This window comes from Rhododendron vialii, chromosome 6a, assembly GCF_030253575.1.
Source record: "Rhododendron vialii isolate Sample 1 chromosome 6a, ASM3025357v1".
NCBI classification, from domain to species: domain Eukaryota; kingdom Viridiplantae; phylum Streptophyta; class Magnoliopsida; order Ericales; family Ericaceae; genus Rhododendron; species Rhododendron vialii.
The window spans coordinates 42,945,873-42,966,166 of NC_080562.1; the positions used below are offsets into that span (position 1 = coordinate 42,945,873).

At 37.4% G+C, this 20,294-nt stretch overlaps 2 protein-coding genes and 1 long non-coding RNA gene across 6 annotated transcripts in view; all 3 read left to right on the forward strand.

Annotated features, from left to right (window-relative positions):
* The window catches only part of LOC131329671 (probable LRR receptor-like serine/threonine-protein kinase At1g56140), a 33,660-nt gene extending 20,641 nt beyond the window's left edge, over positions 1 to 13,019 (forward strand). Inside the window, exons 2-24 of one of the 4 annotated variants that reach the window (XM_058362960.1) lie at positions 1,558 to 1,747; positions 2,465 to 2,536; positions 2,754 to 2,825; positions 2,926 to 2,997; positions 3,328 to 3,399; positions 4,955 to 5,026; positions 5,125 to 5,196; positions 5,394 to 5,465; positions 5,553 to 5,624; positions 5,735 to 5,806; positions 5,976 to 6,047; positions 6,163 to 6,228; positions 6,698 to 6,763; positions 6,947 to 6,991; positions 7,633 to 7,697; positions 8,616 to 8,992; positions 9,769 to 9,967; positions 10,047 to 10,218; positions 10,701 to 10,821; positions 11,160 to 11,370; positions 11,462 to 11,696; positions 11,825 to 11,975; positions 12,355 to 13,019. In XM_058362960.1, coding sequence (XP_058218943.1) covers positions 1,558 to 1,747; positions 2,465 to 2,536; positions 2,754 to 2,825; positions 2,926 to 2,997; positions 3,328 to 3,399; positions 4,955 to 5,026; positions 5,125 to 5,196; positions 5,394 to 5,465; positions 5,553 to 5,624; positions 5,735 to 5,806; positions 5,976 to 6,047; positions 6,163 to 6,228; positions 6,698 to 6,763; positions 6,947 to 6,991; positions 7,633 to 7,697; positions 8,616 to 8,992; positions 9,769 to 9,967; positions 10,047 to 10,218; positions 10,701 to 10,821; positions 11,160 to 11,370; positions 11,462 to 11,696; positions 11,825 to 11,975; positions 12,355 to 12,735 — 2,999 coding nt within the window. In that variant the 3' untranslated portion in view covers positions 12,736 to 13,019. Of the gene's footprint in view, positions 1 to 1,557; positions 1,748 to 2,464; positions 2,537 to 2,753; positions 2,826 to 2,925; positions 2,998 to 3,033; positions 3,248 to 3,327; positions 3,400 to 4,954; positions 5,027 to 5,124; positions 5,197 to 5,393; positions 5,466 to 5,552; positions 5,625 to 5,734; positions 5,807 to 5,975; positions 6,048 to 6,162; positions 6,229 to 6,697; positions 6,764 to 6,946; positions 6,992 to 7,632; positions 7,698 to 8,615; positions 8,993 to 9,768; positions 9,968 to 10,046; positions 10,219 to 10,700; positions 10,822 to 11,159; positions 11,371 to 11,461; positions 11,697 to 11,824; positions 11,976 to 12,354 lie in introns of those variants that run through there. The other 3 variants (XM_058362961.1, XM_058362962.1, XM_058362963.1) reach the window with 3 other exon arrangements.
* Positions 13,020 to 14,012: 993 nt separating this feature from the next.
* Positions 14,013 to 17,591, forward strand: LOC131329793 (uncharacterized). The gene is made up of 2 exons (XR_009200844.1): positions 14,013 to 14,935; positions 17,144 to 17,591. It is a non-coding gene; the product is annotated as an uncharacterized LOC131329793 (long non-coding RNA).
* Positions 17,592 to 19,458: 1,867 nt separating this feature from the next.
* On the forward strand, positions 19,459 to 19,899 carry LOC131328769 (protein PAL OF QUIRKY-like). Its single transcript, XM_058361665.1, has one exon. The coding sequence runs from the start codon at positions 19,459 to 19,461 to the stop codon at positions 19,897 to 19,899; it is 441 nt and encodes a 146-aa protein (XP_058217648.1).
* Positions 19,900 to 20,294: the final 395 nt, after the last annotated feature.

The following is a 20,294-nucleotide window of genomic DNA, read 5'->3' on the forward strand; positions in this document are numbered from 1 at the left end:
TCTGCTGCTATCCTTTAGATACACCAGACTCCACTTTTTGGAGTAGTATTACAGTATTTCTTTTCCCCTCTCTCCACACACATGCGTAAGAGTTTTGATTGGACTTGACGTTGACTCTCACTGACACACATCACCACCGGGCACCGGGCCTTTGATTGAACTTTAGATTGAAAATTGTAGTAACTTTTTTAAAATCTGAAAAGGTTTGTGTTTGGATGGATTTTTGAAAAGTTTTGAATTTGGTCTTTGGGTAATGAGTGGATAGAGAAATAAGGTAATAATTGGAGATAAAGGTATTGAGTGTAGAGAAATAGAGAGAAAAATAAGAATAATAATTGAAGAGTTAAGAGAGAAATAAGAGTAATTATTGAAAGTATGAGTAATGGCTATTTTTTTAGTTTGAATTTTTTTTTCAAGTTTCCATCCAAACAAATGTATATTAGAACTTACCTGAAAAGGAGTAATTTATAAACTATATCGAAAATAATTGTGTATCTTAATTGTTGAATTGTGACTAAACAAAAAATTGGACTTAATATTATTTTTTGTAATAGCTTAGGGTATTGATGTATCTTTTGATAGTATGGAAAATTTAATCTTTCATTCAATTACTTGTTTTTAACTCATTGATAGATTTTGAGTTATATTTTCACATAATCATGCTTAATCTTAATTGTTTTTTTAAAGAATTTGTGCCCATACTTAAAAGTATATTGCAAAAGTGGGACTTATACTATTTCAACCAATAAGAGGGAGGGTAACGTTCGTCCTCTTTTAAGGAGCGTGAACAAAATTACACTCACCCGAACACCTGCAACCGTCAAAAAAAAAAAATCTTCATAGGAATAGCTTTTTAGGCTTCTACTGCTTATCAAAAAGTGGAGTATCAAAATTGCATAATATACGATTAATATGTATAAAATAAACATATGTGTATATAAATAAATATAAAAATAAAATAATATATTGTTTTTGTTTTTGTTACCTTTGTTGGAAATGGGGTGAGTTGTCCCTAAATTTTTTTTCTACAAGTCAATGACAATAGTGAAGTTGTTTTGGTTAAATGTCAAATCTTTTGGTGTATGTTTGGCGTCTATGAGAGAAATGACTTGTCTAAGAATCCATGTAAACATGATTTTTAGTCCATTAATTCATTTAGTTTAGGAAAAACGGGCGTCTAGGAATTTCATAAACAAAATTACCATGTTAGCTAAAGTTCGGAACTGTAGAATTGTATTGGCAATCGAAATTTTTTTCATTGTTTTTTTTTTATAGTAATATTCCATTCTTTAGTTTAGGTTGCGTTTTCATTAAATTTTTGTCTTTATGCCGATGACAATAGTCAAGTTGTTTTCCTTAAATATCAAATTATTTGGTACTATAAATGAAAAGAATGACTGGTCTAAAATCTATGTAAACAAGAGTTTTAGACTTTTAGTCCATTTAATTCATTTAGTTTAGGAAAGAAATAGGGCCTAAGATTTTCAAAAACAAGATTACCATGTTAGCTAAACAAAAACCTGCCTTCTTTTTCTTTCTTTTTGAAATTTGGGACAGTGAGTGCTTTGAACTCCGTGTTTAGTCAATGGAGGATATCAGCAACAGACTCAGTAACAAAATGGAACATAAGTGGAGAACCATGCAGTGGAGGAGCCGTCGACTTGACCAGCCACGAGATCTCCAATGGAGATTACAATCCCGGTATCAAATGCCGATGCGATGGTACCACTTGCACCATCATCACACTGTAAGTCTTAGTAGAAATTAAATTAATCACTGCTAGGACTTTTCTCCCGTACACGCTCCCCAGATGTTCCTTATAATGTCTAATTTGTACTACTATTCTCAACACATGTAATTTTGTCTAGTGGAACTACGATCCTACAGTAATGCTACAAAGCGTCAAGGCGAAAGATAGGGCATAGGCATGAGAAGAGAACGGGTTAGGGATGAGCTAGAAGTGAGAACAATAAAGATTGGAGGGTAGATAACCTTTTGAGATGGGATGATTATTTGCATTCAGGGTCGGCACTGGGTTAAAGCCCGAGATGCGGCCGCTTTAGGCCCAAAAATTTAAGAAACAACAAGGCCAAGGAGAGCACGAGTTGAGGCAATATAGAAAATATGATGGATGGCCCCCTATGTGTGACAAGTATTATTACAGTAACGGAATAACTTGCTGTATTAATCTTTTTTCATAGAACCAAGTGCAGGAAATTGAATTGGTTATCCAAACTCAGTAACTAATACAAATACGTGTTGAGTTGAGTTTGAATGTAGTTCTCATAAGTACATTTTCTATTGACTGTTAGTGGTAGGAATTCATTTTGTAGTGAAGCTACCATGATTTAGTAAGTAATTACTATGCAGCTGAAGTCAGGACCTTGATTTATGAACTCAAGCTTTTAGTACCTTTTTTGAAGTCTTCCACTTAATGCTTGCCTTCTTTACCATTTTGTAACAGCAAAGTCTATGCGCTAAATGTTGTTGGAGGAATCCCTGATGAGCTATGGTCTTTGACTAACCTCAGCAATCTGTATGTTTCCCCACAACGGTTTAGTTCAAATAATGTTTTGTTTTCCTTCTACACTATGCGACATACTATCAAACTGAAACCTTAAAATTATGATCCAGCTCTTATCAATATATCTACATGTGTAATGCATCATGGGATAAAGTTTTACTTGCTATGTCATTCAAAATTCTCTCTTCATCAAACAATGCTCTACTAAGTTTCTTTCATATTTTTCCAGGAACTTGGCCCAAAATTACCTGACTGGTCCCCTCTCTTCATCCATTGCCAATCTAACTCAAATGCAGTATATGTAAGCCACCTTATTTTTTTATTAACATTTGGTCATTAACATTTTATCCATGTGTAGCTAGACTCCTTTAATGTTCTGACACCTCATTTAATGTTGTCAGGAGCCTAGGGATTAATTCACTATCTGGGGAGGTTCCAAAGGAACTTGGAAATCTAAGGACTCTGATAGTATTGTATGTTATTCTTGAATTTTCACGTTTTTAAGTGGAAACTTCATATTTTAGCTTTATATTGACTGCAATGCAACCTGAGGCCAACAAGTATAGTCTGCCCAAGTATAATCATCTTGTGTAAACAACCGTGCCATATAAATACCATTTTGTAAGTGTGGATTTTTTCTTATTGAAAGCAGTTGTTTGCTGCAGTGGCATTCAGTTCCTTGTCCCATTGAAAATTTGCGACACTTGTACACATAACTGAAATGTACAATCCTGTTTTCTACATAGCATTCACATGTTACTTCTTCGTGCTATTCTAGTGTTGTTAACTTGCTAATTTTGCAGGAGCTTTAGTTCAAATAACTTCTCTGGCCCTCTGCCATCAGAACTTGGGAAGTTGACAAAATTACAGCAACTGTAAGTGCTGAGACATTCCGCACTCTTGTTTCATTATCCGGAATATGCTATTTTTTGGGGGCAACATGCTAGCATTTTATAGAAATGGTTCCGCAGATTGCCCATTGCCATAACACAACCATCTTATCTTAACAACTGAAAGATGTCCCTATGAGCACACTTCTTAGATTTTAGAAGCTCACAACATACTTCCACACTTCCCTCTTCCTACTTTGCTTAACTTGTACCTTCTTCAGTCTCTGCTTTTGTGTCCAGTAATTTGGCAAATTGTTGTTATATTTCTAGCTGCCTTGACCTTAGTTTTGGATACTGAAAGGTATTAGTATTACAACAGGTGTAGGAAGAAACAACAATTAATACCTGGAGATGCTGCCCTGCGCTTATTCTCTCAGGAGTGAAGCGCGGTGCGGTGCAGTGCACTTGTTATGAGATATCCCAGGAATGAAGTACACATTCTATAACATTAACTGCAAAAGTCTGTTTAGAACACAACATCGGCGTCAAGACTCTCACAAGTTATTTCTTTTAGTGAAGGAGAATAGATGATTGAGAATTGCATATTTGGCATAGATGATCTCTTTTAGGTCACAATAATCGAGACCAATGATTAAGGTAGTTGCGGCTTCTCTTCAACTTTCGGAATTGATGATGGAAAATTCTTCTTGTCCTTGTTCTCTTCTTTCCTCTTTTATCTTTCATCTAAGTGAATAACTAAAGAGGAGATCAATCACAAAATGAGAAGTTAATAACTATGTGGGCCAAATAATCACCATGTATATATTGTAAATAAGCAGTTACGAAAATCCAATCAAAGAGCTATAGGAATTAAACCAAACCTAGTTCGATAGCAAAACTTCAATTATTTCAGTTTCTTTACAAGGAAAAAAAATACAATTAATAGAACTGAAGATATGTATAACAATAATATCATGGCTGCTATAAATTCTATTTGGATTAGCAGGCACATATTGTTAAAGAAATAGAGTCCCACATTGCTTGGGAGTGGAATGAGTGATCACTTAATAACATTTGAGACCTTTCCACTCATTGCCAATTGATTTTGAGATGGACATAAAGTTTCTACATGGTATCAGAGCGGGGCCCGTTCCATCCCACATTTTAAAAATTTACAATCCACTCCCCACGATGACAGACCAGCAGAAAAGCTGCACGATGATAGAACTCAAAAGTGGCCACACGTGACAGACCTCAAACGCGGCTGCACGTGGGGGGGGAGGGGGGGGGGGGGGATGTTAAGGAAATAGAGTCTCACATTGCTTGGGAGTGGAATGGGTAATCACTTAATAACATTTGAGACCTCTCCACTCATTGCCAATTGGTTTTGAGATGGACATAAAGTTTCTACACATATATTCTAATTTTTCTCTTTGCTCATAACTATATGACAATAGAGGAACCCTGATATAGTCTTAAGTTTCACCCCGTAAACATCTTAAAGTTTTTCATCAAGGCCTGTACAGTGTAACCTGTATAAGGCTGGTGTTGCATGCTGCAAATAGGAGCATTACACTTACAAAATTATCCACCTTCACAGCTACTTTGATAGTTCTGGAGTCAGTGGACCTATACCACCTACATATGCTGCTCTACAAAACCTGCAAACTGTGTAAGAGCTTTCTGGCTTATCCTTTCTGGTAAACTTGGACATGTTTTCCAACCATTAGTTGTTTATGTGATCAAGAAGGATTTTTTTGAGGATTTCAGGTGGGGTTCGGACAATGAACTCACAGGCAGCATACCGGAATTCATAGGGAACTGGTCACAACTTAGCGAACTGTAAGCAATCTTGTTTGCTGTGTCCTCTTTATTTTGGCAGTCGTACTCAGACCATAGCTTTACTTTAAACCACACATCAATGTTTGGTAATTGAGATGCTTTTTTGTTTTATTCTATAAATTGATACTCCATAGAGTTACCTCTATTGTATGTACTATCTACAAGCTGTAAATTTACTGTACTTAATTTATCTGTAGGAGGTTTCAAGGAAACTCCTTTGAAGGTCCAATACCGCCATCATTCTCCAAGTTGACCAAGTTGACGTCATTGTGAGTGTTAAACTCTTTCAATAGCTTTGTTTGTGTTAAAATAGGGATGATATATTCTTTTCTTTTATAACATACCGTGAGATTTAGGATGATAAGTGATTTATCAAATGGAAGCACTTCACTGGAATTTCTGAAAGATATGACGTCTCTGAGTACCCTGTAAGGCAATACGGCTACAGCTGACAATCAATTTTGAAATACTTGTATCCCTATTATCATCCATTATTTTTCACAAACTTAATCTAACAAAGTGGTTTCATGCCTGGCAGAATATTGAGGAATAACAATATTTCTGGTTCTATCCCCTCCAATATTGGTGATTATCCGAGTTTGTCTCTGCTGTAAGTTATTGCTGTTAAATGTTCTTTGGCTTTCATATGTTTCAACCTGTAAGTTTTGCAGTTGATAATCTGGTTGATGAAAATGGAGCCAACACCTCTATGAAGTAAACATCTGGTTTTTAACATTTTAGTACTAACATGTAACAATTGGTTTTGTCTAATTTTCCAGGGATTTAAGCTTTAACAATTTAGCTGGACCCATTCCAGATTCTCTCTTCAATTTGAGCTCTCTCTCTTACTTGTAATAAGCATTCTCACCTACATGTGATAAACATGTTGTGCAATGTTTTTTTTTTCCTAGAAGAATTATAGAAAGTATGATTCATAATGACTTGAACTAATTGGTGTATGTTCAGATTTCTTGGGAATAATAAATTGAACGGAAAGCTTCCCGCGCTAACGAGTATGCCTCTTCTGAATATGTAAGTAAATCTTACGAAACCATTAATAGTTCAATGCTAGTGTATGCAAGTGGTACTATTTTGTTTTATGGTCATATGATTTGTTTTACTCAATAAAATGTGCTGGTTTAGTTTAGGCGAATCATTATGGAGTAAGTTGTTTACAACTACACCGTCGCATTGTCTGTATTGATTGTTGACATAACAAGGAAACAAGTAGGATTGCGAAGAAAAGAAAACAATCATTTATTACTTGGGAAAAGTTTCCTGTTACTGGGCATCTTGCTACTATGTTTTAGCCCGGGAGGAGACATGGATACCAATTATGAGAACCTGTATCATAACAAAGTGGTTGGTACTGATATGTGAGCTATTGACTAAACAGTCTAAACCTGAGACTTCAACGCTCAAATTTAAGATTAATCAATGTGTCGGTTCTCAGTAGAATGAATATCTCAAGTAATCATCCCCATAATGTCTTTGCTTGCAGAGATGTGTCATACAATGAATTATCTGGGAGCTTTCCTTCTTGGATCAATGGACAAGGCTTGCAACTGTACGTAGAAGTTTTATGTCTCTCTTCTCTGTTTTCGTTGCAATTTTTTGGTTTACTGTCCGACATCCAGATAGTTGTATTGCCAGCTGATTTGTTATATTTTCCCACAAGTTCCAATTTGTATCAGTTGATTTTGTTATAGTCTCGAGACTAATGCTGAGTTTTTTTGGATGTAATATGCAGTAACTTAGTTGCCAATAGCTTCACAATTGAAAGTGAAAACAACAGGTGATTCTCTCCGTGCTGTATGTGTTTAATGGTATTATGTGGCCTCTGAAGTCTGAACAGTTAATGACACTAAAAGAAAGTTGTATAATTTTCTATATACAATTGGAGTGTTAAAGAGCACGATGGTATTTCTGTTGAATGCTCTAGTTATTAGCTTTAGAGGATGTATGATCCTTAATGTAAATGGAATAGGGATATTATTCAAGGTATGCAGATATGACATACTGCATCGATCTTCGTCTTCCATTCTAGGGTTTATTTCCACCCTCAGTTTCTGTATATAGTTGAATGAGATTTAGCGCTTAGTTTTTGTATTAGTTACTTTTCTTCAGCGCTCTTGTGTCATGGTATTAGACTCGAGATGAAACTAGCTGGCTGCCGGCATCTGATTTGCACTTTCTAAACTATAGATGAAAATCCTTACAATGTGATTAGTGCAAACTTATTGTCAAAGGTGCAGCAAATGGGGCCTTTGTAAAAAGTTAGCTAGACAATAATAGTTTAATACACTCCATGCTCTTGTTCTTTGTTTCCATAAGATTTTACCGACAGTATCTGATGAATCGTTCTACTCTAATTGCATTACTTATCCGGAAAATTAAACTTGCACTAATCAATATCCATTCTTCTTCTGCTTACAGTGTTCTGCCTTTAGGATTAAGCTGTCTTCAAAGCAACTTTCCCTGCTATCGCAATTCTCCTATTTGTAAGTGCAATTCAAAACCTCTCCTTACCTGCGAATTTGAGATCAGACACATCTACACAATGATCTTGGATAGAAAATCTTTTTGAGTTTACTGTTCCTTTGAACCATCGAACCCTTCTTGTTCTAAATATAGGTAAACTTAGACTGGTAACTGTTGGCTTTTCCTAATTGTTTAGCTCTCGGAATAATTGGTGATTTCATGGTGTTAGAAGTCCTAAGTTCCAATCCAAGTCTCATAACTTCTTTTCATTCCTTTGTTATGTGTTATTATGCACTCTCTGTGTGTGTATCGGTGCACCTTATTCGGTGTAGTTTCGTTTGCCTTTTGATATCTAAGACTGGGCCGGACATGGCAGGGGTGTTACATAGTTTGATATAGGTTTGTTAGTTTGGTTTCTGTCTACTGTTATGAATGTAGTTATTCAAAATACTTTCCTATGGTTAATTTGTTTGGAGTCCACTGCGTTGAGTTCAATTGTCATACTAACTTTGAGATTTGTAGCCTATACAGATTTATATAATGCTCCTTCCCCATATTTTCTGTCTTTATATCAACCAACCATTGTTGCTAGTCAATGGCCTATTTTTCGAGTTCCAATCTCACAATGCCCTTTGCCAATGAAAGGCCATAAGAAACCATCAACATTTTTTTTTCTTTCTTTTGTCTTCTTTCAATGTTCTAGTTTTGTACTTGTCAGATGAAGTGGGAAATTCGTTTCCTTATTATGTCAAGACCTCACACGTGAAATGCATTGACTCAAGTTTGTATTCGTTAAGTGTAAATTTCCACTTTTTAGATGTGCATTAACCGATAAGATGCATCACATGATCAACGAGATTTGACTGATTTTGTTTTTTCTAGTGCACTACCTATTTGAACTCCAATATGATGAATTCCTCTTCCCTGATGGCTTGCAGATTCCAACTTTGCAATTAAGTGCGGTGGTCCACAGATTACATCTAGTAATCAGATTATATATGAGTGGGATAATGAGACTCTTAGTCCAGCTACTTATTATGTGACTAGTACAAATAGGTGGGCAGTAAGTAATGTTGGACGCTTCATCAATAGCAACGATCCTCAATATTTGAGTTTCTCTTCGCATCAGTTCACAACTACTTTGGACTCAGAGCTGTTCCAGACAGCACGAAACTCACCAGGATCGCTAAGATATTATGGGCTGGGGCTTGAGAATGGTAATTACACCGTGACTCTCCAGTTTGCAGAGATAGTAATCCCAAATCCCTCAACTTGGCAAAGTCTTGGAAGGCGTGTTTTTAATATATACATCCAGGTTTGTGCTGAGTTATCAAAATTGGATTTTAAATGTGATTTTTCTTTTTTGTTTCTCTATTAGTGCAAATATGTTTGTTTGTTTGGACAAGTTTCTCTTGATTTCCTCTTCATTATGTGTATTCACAGCTTCAAAGTTTTTTATTCATTAATTTAAGAGTTACTTATAAATAGCAGGGTGAAACATGCAATAGCAATCCCCTATTGTTGACCTCCTTACCCAAAGTGCTAGAATGGTGGACTGGGTTCTATATCTTAATTTTGTTTTTTGTTTTTTTGGCTTGAAATTCTGTATGTTTAGAATAGTTAAATTAGCACCTTGAGGGGTTGAAAATTGAAATCCTAACCTCATTTCTCCTTGCACCTAAGTGATCCTTTTAGACTTAAACCATGTTAACTTCCTCGACAGCTTGTATCTTATTACCCTTTGCGATCGTATTTTCACTGTTCGGCCATCCAATAGCTGTTAGAGATTAATTCCCTAGCACTTCTCTAAAATGTTGCCACAAGCTCTTGTTTTCCTAATACCTTTTTTTTGGTGGAAATGAATTTTCCTAATATGTTCCCTTTCTTATTAAGTGAATTCCCTAGATACTATATTACGTGAATTCTTCTTCCGAACATGGGATAAAAGAACTGTGACCTCGATTTTTCTAAGAATTTTATTATGTAACATAATTTCCATTTCATGTACATTTGTGTAAAAGAAAGTCGAGAAAATCTATGCTTCATTGATACCAATCCTTTGGTTCTTAAGTTCCAACCTCTTCATTCTAGGGGAACCTGGTTTTTGAAGATTTTGACATAAAAAAAGAAGCTGGTGGTGTCTCTTTCCAAGCTATTCAGAAGGCATTTACGACTCAGGTATCAGAAAACTACCTAGAAATCCATCTATTTTGGGCTGGTAAAGGGACTTGCTGTATACCTGCTCAAGGAACATACGGACCTTCTATTTCAGCAATCAGTGCCGTCCCAGGTAATAGGTTACCTCAATATTTGATATGCAAGTGTACTGAAGCTAGTACCAATTTTCTAACGACTATGATTTTGCGCAGATTTCATCCCCACTGTTAGTAACAAACCTCCAGGTTCTCCAACTAGCAAAAAGAGTGAAACTGGTTTGATTGTGGGGATTGTTGTTCCTGTTGGCATTGTAAGTTTTCTATCAGTACTTGCGCTATGTTGTTTTGCCCAACGCAGAAAAAGGCCGGGAGGGGATGATGATGAAGCTAAAAAAAATACTCACAAAAACAGTACGCGGACTTTGTTAGCCCTCCATGAGTTTGTCTACTTTGTATTGGAAATGTCATTTTAAGATGTATGGGTCCGATGCTGTAGATTCGTGTTCTTAGTAGTGTCAGGCATGCTATATGCTTTTTTTAGAGTGTGTTCAGACATGATGGAGGTATGTGTAAATGTTCTCTTAAACACTCCACTTTCTGGCCAACCAGCAATCCCATGACAAAACAGCCCACCCCTGTCTTTTCTTTTCCACCTGTAAGTACATTAAATGCTCTGGATCATCATGGAAAAGAGGTTAACACATTGTCAAAGAAACACTTTTTGGCACTCCCCTTAATGTCCTATCCAAAATTAGTATGTTCGTGTACTTCAATGTGCCACAGAATGATAATGACCATCATTTAAGCTTAATATAGTTGAGTATTAACTTCTTAGGACATTCACAACCAAGGATTTACTGAACTTGCAGAGCTCCTAGGGATGGATGCTAGGCCCTACACGTTCAGTTATGCTGAGCTAAAGGCTGCAACAGAAGATTTTAATCCTGCAAACAAACTTGGGGAGGGAGGCTTTGGACCGGTTTTTAAGGTAAGCATCCTTCTAAAAAAAGTAATGCCATTGGCGAACATCATCTTCATATTGCTTTATGAAATGACACCTCTCTTCAGACTCCCTTAAATATGAATCTGCCATTTCAACCCCCCCCCCCCCCCCCCCCCCCCCCCCCCGTTTTTTTTCCTTCATAAATTCATTATGAATGGCAGTCGTACACCTGTACCATCAAATTTTTGCAATGGAGAAAGGCAGTCGTCTGCAATTTTGTGAAAATAAGACAATGGAAAATACAAACCCTTCTGTTGGACATATTTTGAATAGAACTGTGATTTGTTAGTCCATACCAAAATTTTAAATTTCATATTCTATAGGGAACACTAAATGATGGGAGGGTTATTGCCGTCAAACAACTGTCTGTGGCGTCCCACCAAGGAAAGAGTCAATTTATTGCAGAGATCGCTACGATATCTGCTGTTCAACAACGGAATCTTGTGAAACTGTATGGATGCTGCATTGAGGGGGATAAACGACTGCTTGTGTATGAGTATCTTGAAAACAAAAGTCTTGATCAGGCATTGTTTGGTACAAGGACAGCACCTTTAATGTTTATGTACACTATTATTTCTTAATGAGGCTAAAATACGACATGCTTAACTTTTTGGCTTTTGTGAAGCAGGGAAGACAAGTTTGTTTCTTAACTGGCCCATTCGTTTTGATATATGCTTGGGAGTAGCAAAGGGTCTAGCTTATCTTCATGAGGAATCTCGGGTTCGCATTGTACATAGGGATGTTAAGGCCAGCAATATTCTTCTCAACTCTGAACTCAACCCCAAAATCTCTGATTTTGGTTTGGCCAAACTTTATGATGACAAAAAGACCCACATCAGTACCCGTGTTGCAGGGACAATGTATGATTCACAGCAGTCGATCTCCATATATTCTTGTATTGTTGTTGGTTATCACATAAAATTTGGGTATTGCCTGCAGCTGAAGAATTAACTTACATGTTATGACTTTTTAATGGTTACTGATGCAGTGGGTATCTGGCGCCTGAGTATGCTATGCGTGGGCACCTTACAGAAAAGGCCGATGTATTTGGCTTTGGTGTTGTAGCTTTAGAGATTGTCAGTGGAAGGCCAAATTCTGACTCAAACTTGGAAGAGGAAAAGAAATATCTTCTTGAATGGGTATGATTGACTTTCTTTTTAGCACTCAATAATTGTTGATTATTTGAAAAATTCCTACGAGCTGCATATATAGTTGCGGGTACGGTATGCTTTATGACCGTGGCTAGTGATTCAGCTGCATCTTCGTGCTGTTCTTTAAAAAGAAAGAAGGATCGTTGTATATTGAATAATTTAGGATGTTTTATTTGAGCATCATTGAAAACAAAATTCCTTGTCCAAATAGTACGAAAAAACTTGTCATCTCTGTATTTCTCTGAAACCAAATTCTGGTATTTTTAAAATGTGCATTAAACACAATCAATATCTGATCCACTCATCCTTACACCCAGCCTGCTCCATTATATGATTCTTATGAAATTTTAATCTTCCCTCCTTTTAGGCCTGGCGTCTGCATGAAAATGACCGCGAGGTTGAGCTAGTCGACACTACTTTGTTGGAATTTGACGAGGAAGAAGTAAAACGAGTGATAGGAGTAGCTCTTTTGTGCACCCAGACATCCCCACAGCTACGCCCATCCATGTCACGTGCAATGGCAATGCTTTCAGGAGACATTGAAGTTAGTGCTGTCACTACTCGGCCTGGATATTTGACCGATTGGAAATTCGACGATACGAGCAATTTTATGACGATTGATACTCCAAATGTGGAAAACGAATATAACCAATTCAGTTCATCAAGTGCAACCACGGCGGCTGATCCAGGCCATTCACCGATTAATTCAGTTCATGAAGTGGAAGAGGTCATTGGAGAAGGTAGGTGAAGTTTGTTACTGTAATTTTTCGAGGAAGAAACAGTGGTTAGTTCAACAGGAATACATGACATGAGATCTCTTTTCTATATAAAATTATTGTTTGTGTGTTAGTCAGAAAATGTTGTCAAATTCAACAGTGGTTGGTTGTCGTGAAGGAATGTGCTTAAGCGTTACCAAAAGGAATGCCGAATATCCCAATTCATTTGTGATTGGATTAGGTGGCAGCCCCTTTGATGCTTTTAATCTTGTATGTATGTATATATGTGGTTAAAGTGATTTCTAGCATTGCTCCATTCCATATGTCAAAGTTCGAATTTTTTTCACCACATTGAATATGCTCAAATCTATTTTTGGGGGATAATTCAGTTTGACCTATGCAATTTGGGTCTCATGTGCAGGTTGCCCCTCACATTTGCTTGCTTATCAGCACCTAACCACCATGTGGTTCCTGACTATTGTAATGTTCACCACTCTTAACATAACTTGTAAAATGACTTTCATGTTCTTTCTTCCTTTAATTCCCATCTCTCTGTCACACCATGCCCTCTCTTCTCGTCAGCCACCGCACAACTACTTCCCTTTTGCCAGTTGACTCTGTTCCTAATCTCTCAATAATTTTGCTCACTCTACCTGCAAATCAAAAACAGAATGGGTAATTCAATTCGGTTGATTAAAAATCGATGGTTTCAATTCTATTCTTAAAAATGGTAAAGAAACATGTAGAAAGTGGGTTATTTTTTATTTAGCATACTATAATAGCTCTACAGTCTGGTTGCAAATCTTAAATCGAAATTCAGGAACATCAAATTCGATGTTGGAGTCCAATTCATAATCACCATCTCCGGGTTTCAACACACTTCCTCCGTTCCTAAATAAAAAATTAATTTTTTTTCACAAATAATAGATAGCAATGAGTTTTAATAGATTGTGGAAAAAAAATTAGATTTTTTAACGAAAAACATGCATCTTTTATAAGGCCTAGATTTGCACGCCAGACACTTATTTAGGGACGGATGAAGTAATTTTTTTTAATTTTTTAAACTTCAAAGAAAATTTTGTTAATCAGTGATTTTTTTTGTCAACATGTTAATCAGAGGTTAAAATAATAAATAATAGAAAGTACAAAGGGCTTCAACATAAATTTTGACCAACACATTTGCAATATAATAACCATTTCCTCTCTCCTCTAAAAGAAGAACCAGTTTTGGTAATTGATCGCTAGCCAATTTTTGTGCAGTTTGGACAATTATACCCCTTAATTGTTGGGCTTGCAGTGTTAGCCGGTTGTCCATAATGATAATTTTGTCCCAGGGCTTATAGCCCAGGTGGGTGGATCTCGCCCCCCCCCCCCCCCCCCCCCCCCCCCCCCCCCCCAGTTTCCCCGCTCTCTATCTTTCTGCGATTTTTCCTCCCATGGCCTCTCTCTCTTATCCGCATCTGCAGCCAAATCAAGCGCGGGAAGAAACAAGTCTCCAAGTCCGACAAGCATCTCCAGGAGGCTCAAGCTCTTTCTCGGTTAATTGACTAGGAAATCCTCCAAAAAGCAGTTTAAGCTAGCCACCAAATGTTGAGGTTCCCAGCAAACTCAAGCTGTTTCTCGGCTTTTGTATCTTCTCCAGCCTTAACCATTGTTTTTGTGACCAACGGCAACCAATGACGACCCATCAAAGCCCAACAATGGCAACTGTTCTTACCTTCACTGACGGCCCGAACGACACCCAACGACGGCAACTGTTCTTATACCTTTGCCGACGACCCCAACAACGCCTAAAGACGGCCCAACGGCGACGACCAGATCCAGCGTGAAAGAGTTCAATCTAGGTTTCCGGCCAAAACCCACAGTTCAATCTAGGGTTTTCGGCCAAAACCTGACCACCACCATAGCCTTCGCCGTCGATTTGGAGTGACAGAAGGACGGAGAGAGACCCAGCGTGAGAGAGAGAGCGAGAGTGACAAAGGGAGGGAGAGAGCGAGAGAAGCCAAGCGAGGGTTCCGTACTCGCTCGTCCTAGCGAGGTTTCCGCACCTCGCTTGCCATGGCAAGGTGTGACGCGAGACTACTGGGAGGCGGATTTGAGGGTTTTGCTCGGGTAACAGGCGAGGTTGAGGGATAAGAAATTCTGCTGGAGATGCTAAAACCGGGAAGCTGAAGCAACTCGCCATCGAGGATGACTTCGATCTAGATCTCTCCAGGTCCGTTCTTCCACCAGGTATCTCTCTCTCTCTCTCTCTCTCTCTCTCTCTCTCTCTCTCTCTCTCTCTCTCTTTCCGAGTGAAAGACGATGATCCCATCTGTCACTCTCCCTGACCTTCCCTCCGTCTCGCAACCCTAAACCGACATCCATCCATACCCAAAAACTTTAGATCAACTTTCATCCATACCTCAAAACCCTAAATCGACTTCCATTGTAACTACTGATGTTCAAAACCCTAGCCTATTGATGATTGAAACTCTCAATCAACCCTAAATATTGTATCTCAAATGGATTTTGTTAAAAATTGATGGGGCTTGTGCTCATTTTCTGCAAATACAGTATATTGGAGGGAGGAATATGTTTTATGAGTAGTTTTCGTAGTCTGGGAAGACTTGACAAGTTTTGGCTTATTTTTTAATTTTTTAGTAACTGTAAATAACCAAGCTTGGTAATCCTAAAAGTGGAAAAAAACACTTGATTTGGTCCCCCATATTCCCAGGTAAGTTGATACTGTTTTTGATTTTCAAATTGCATGGTTTTCGTTTATGTAGATGAGTTTTCGACTTACGAGGGTTTGAAATTTATTGATTTTTAGGAGTAAGAGTCTGATTCATTTTATGTATGGTTTGGCTGGGTATCTTAGCCATTGATTTTTGGTGAATGTTCTTATTTTACATATAGGTGGGTTATATACCTAGAATCAAGCCTTCCATTTATTACCAAGTAATATAAACTTTCGATAGAGAATATACATGTGTGGGTACGATCTTTTCTCTTTCTTAAGTTATCTCTGACACTTCTTTTTTCCAGAGTTTTTTTGTTGCTTCTTATTTTGTTTTTTTTAAGAGTCTGAGTTTCTATTTCATTGGGGGCAAGAATGTGTAACTTTGTGTGTTACTATACTTAACAGATCAGTCATGTTGGTTTTGGAGTGCTTCGTTGGCAAATGAAACCCATGAATTATGAATCGCAAATCCTTGGAATGCATTTAGATCATAAAGCATGTAGATGGTTTTACTGAAGGGAAACTTGATGTAATTGGATATTGTTCATCATCATCGAACTAAATTCCTAATTTTCTGAACAACCGGAGTATAGGTTGGTAGTATTATTGATCTATTAACCTTATGTACTGTGATCATATACATGATTAGTAAGTAGTCAAAGCTTAGATGTTTTATTCTCATCTGCAGTTTCAAAAAGTTATTGGATGTGCCTATGCAATCACAATCTTTAATTTGTTTACTTTAATGGTATTTCCACTTTGAACTTAATGTCATGTTTATGTGGAATGTGCAAATATTTTACCTTGAATCTCAACTGACATTGAGCTAAGACCAATCTTTCAATGCGTTCATGATATGGATATATCCTGATGAACATACCCACAATCATTGACATATCACTGTGGATATTGTGGTTATTGGAAGTTGATATTCACCAAGTTGTAGTTTGCTATTTCCTTTTGATTAAGCTTCAAAAGTTCAGAGACTCAGAATGATTCTGGTTTGGATTCAAAAAAAAATCCTCGTTAATTAATTGGGTGTTGCAAAATTAAAATTTAGTATGAAATTGGCATTCTCTTTATGAACTATAGGTATTTGATGAAAGCCACATTGATTTCTTTTACCCACAAAAGTTGGTATCATTTGAACGAATGAGTACTTGCTCATCTGCAATGTTATTCCATAGCTGGGATAAATTTGTGGGTAATGATTCAGTAGGAGTGTAAGCCTTCTTGATGTTCCTTCTCGAAAAAGTTCTTGCATTGAAATTATGAACTATTACGCTCATTACTTGCATTATAATTGATAGTGGACCGACTCAGTTTCTGTTCCTTAATTCCTTTTGTTTGTTCTCTCTGGTTAGTTACTTGGTTCTTCTTAGATGATTGTGGTCAGCCCTTATTATGTTTTTGGGATCTATTTTTCTCAATCATTTGATGGTTCTAATCAGGTGTGTCTGTGTGTATCCACTTCCTACACATAAAAGAAGTTGTCCACAGTTTTTTGGGCATTTTTCCTCAACTATGAGAGGTTGTGATGATAAACATCTCGAGTTCATTTTTGTTGAGAAAATGGGAGCCATTTCTTTGCTTGGCAAGCCCTGCGGGAGAGAGTATTGTGCTAGCTCAATCAATGACTTGGTTTTTATCTAGCTATGATTGATGCATTCATTTAATTTAAGCTTATCTTCAACTTTTTGCTCATGTTATTATGGCAGCGACCACAATCCAAGCTCATCATCTTCCAGCCCAACAAGCGCATGAAAAAGCAAGGAAGGAGAGTGTCACATGCCAACTGGTAGTACGCCAAAGCGGATCTGTCATTAACTAAATGGCACTGTAAAGTAGGTACTGGATTGGTAAACCAAGACAGCAAAGACGTCCGCAACAAGAACAAAGACTGAACTTCTTGCACCAGCCTCAGAGGAAATCAACCACAACTGGATAACAAACCTTTTGGCATCTATAACTTCCAATTTAAATACTTTTGCTTTCTCTAACTCGCACGAACTCTACTCTAGGTCTTTTGTAAGCATATATAAACCTATAACCAAAGTCGTGCAGTTAATGTAGATGACATACTTATGTATATCAAACACTTGATCAAACTTATGCGTACAACTTTGGTTACATTCATTCATATTTATAATTTCAAAAGCATTCAAATCGCTCTTCACAATGGACATGACAGACGTGCCTTCACGTCACAATGCACCTAGTCTCCATAAAGCAAGATAACAATGTCAATTGATGAAAATTGGTCACCGCAGATTAGTCCAAGAATTGGGCAAAGAATAATCTTCTTTGAACAAATACATTTTCTAAGCCTTAATTACATGCTAATCTTTCGTTTCCACATTTGATATTTGCCATCACTTTCAATTTAGTAATGTTGTCCTAGCCTCCTTCTAAAGCCAAAATTGTTTATCAATATTTTTCTTCTCAGGAGCGGCGATAGAGAATGCAAATAAAGACAACAAAACAAACAAGGCAATGCAGTTTGTCTCTAAAAATGAATCCAGGGTTCCTTGCTTGTTTAAAGACCATCAAATGTGAAGTGAAAATTGGATCAAATGCAAAATTGATAGCATGAACAATAACTAAATTAAAAGAAAAAAAAGAGAACAATAACCGAATACTAACAAAAGATACTTCTATTAATATCGATCCATAAAAAAATACAGAAAGTCTACACACACATACAATTTTTGCATAGATTGTGTACAGATTTTATTGTGGGGCCTATCATGGGTCCCACACAAATTATTCGAGCCGTTTATTAAATGTAAAACATTTTTTCAAGGGTCCCCGTAAAAAATAATCTCAATCCAATACCTATAGGTGCTCGATCCAATCATATAATTTTTCATTATCCGGAAATCTGAATGAAAAGTTAGATGGTTGGATGAAGCATCTATAGGTATTGGATTGAGCTTATTTTTTACGGAAACTCTTGAAAAAATGTTTTACATTTTAATGAACGGCTCGGATAATTTGTGCGAGACCCGTGGTGGGCCCCACAATGAAATCGATTGTGCACATATTGCTGTGTGTGTTGCACAGTTCAAAAGAATATCGGTGGCGCAAAGCAACACGCCAATCCTCCAGAACATAACCTAATAGTTGGTTGATTCTGCCCTACTGTTTAGATAAAGGAAGAAATTTGTTTGAGAAACCTTGGAAAAGAAGCTTAATTCAAAAAAACCAAAATGGCCTGTATTTTTTTTCTTTTTTGAAAATGTCAAATTCATTTCATAATAAAGCCCGAAGGCAATATAAATTTCATTAAAAGATACAAGAATGAACCAAAACTATCAAAACTTCGACATAAGCACCCCCTACAGAAGCAGAACCGATGAAACGTCTAAATTAAAAATCAATCTAAGTCTAGGCAGTAGAGAACCCCAACGACTCCCCGGCTCAAACCTGCGATAAACAAAAAACGGTGCTGAAATATGGTAAATCAACAACAACTAAGAAACAAAAAAAAAAGTAACAGTTCTTGCAAACACCATTGGTTGATTCACCCAGGCAATTATTACTTGCATAGTTACTCAAGTAGTTCCATTTACTGAGCGAAAAAGTGTTCCGAGTGTTTGTGCGCACAGTGCACACCATAATGATTAATACAAAAAAAAAAAGGCAAGTGATAATGCCAAAACCAAAATTGATGCTGCCAAAATTCAATCGTGTGAAATGACTTCTTTGCCCTCCTCCCAATCTCACCCTACTTTACTCTCTCTCTCCCCCTCTTGAACAAAACCAGTCTCCCAACTCCACTTCTGCCGCCGCGCCAATGTTTTTCTGTAAAACGATTGCCCAAATTGTTCGAAAAAATATTGAGGTCCTAAAAAAAAAGACAGAAGAAAAAAAAGGAGAGAAGATACATCTCTATTAAATCAAATCAAATATGGATATGGAGTCCTAAAACGAAACATTCTTTTCCAGTAAAATCATCACACAACTCAACTACCAACCACAATTCCAACAAACTTCTCTCTCTCTCTCTCTCTCTCTCTCTCTCTCTCTCTCGATGGAGAAATTGAACAGAGCCATTTCCTTCGGCGACAACTCCAAACTGCCCAGCCACAAGGTGAAGTTGATGTGCAATTACGGCGGGAAGATCCAGCCGCGCCCCCACGACCACCACCTAACCTACGCCGGCGGCGACACTAAGATTCTCGCCGTCGACCGCCGCGTCACCTTCTCCGACATTCTAGCCAAGCTAACCTCCTTCTCCGGTGCCGCACCCGACGACGACGTCGTCTCCTTCAAGTACCAGTTGCCCGGCGAGGATCTTGACGCCTTGGTCTCCGTCATCAACGACGACGACGACCTCGAGCACATGATGGCCGAGTACGACCGCGACTGCGATTGCGTCTCGTCCAAACCGGCCCACCTCCGGATCTTCTTCTTCTCCGCGAACCGAACCGGATTTTACAGAAAACTTTGGCGTCGGCGGCGGAGGTGGTGAGGTTGAGTTGGGAGACTGGGTTTTTTCAGGAGGGAGGGAGAGAGAGTAGAGTGAGATTGGGAGGAGGGCAAAGAAGTCATTTCACATGGTTGAGTTTTATCACCATCAATTTTAATTTTGGCATTATCATTTGCCAAAAAAAAAAAATACTGTATCAAAACAAAAATTTAGGAAGAAAGGTAAGAGAAGATTCAAGAAAAAAAATCTCTTCGAGTGAGATTTGTTAAAACAGCCCCCATTCCTGTTAAAAAAAAAAAAAACAGGCCCCATTCCTTGAAATATTTTTATTTGTTAAGTAATTATTTTTTTATTTACAAGACAAATTATTCTCTCCTAATAAATTACTTGTAATTTAAAAAGAAGTGTAATTTTGTTCACATTCTTTAAAGAAATGT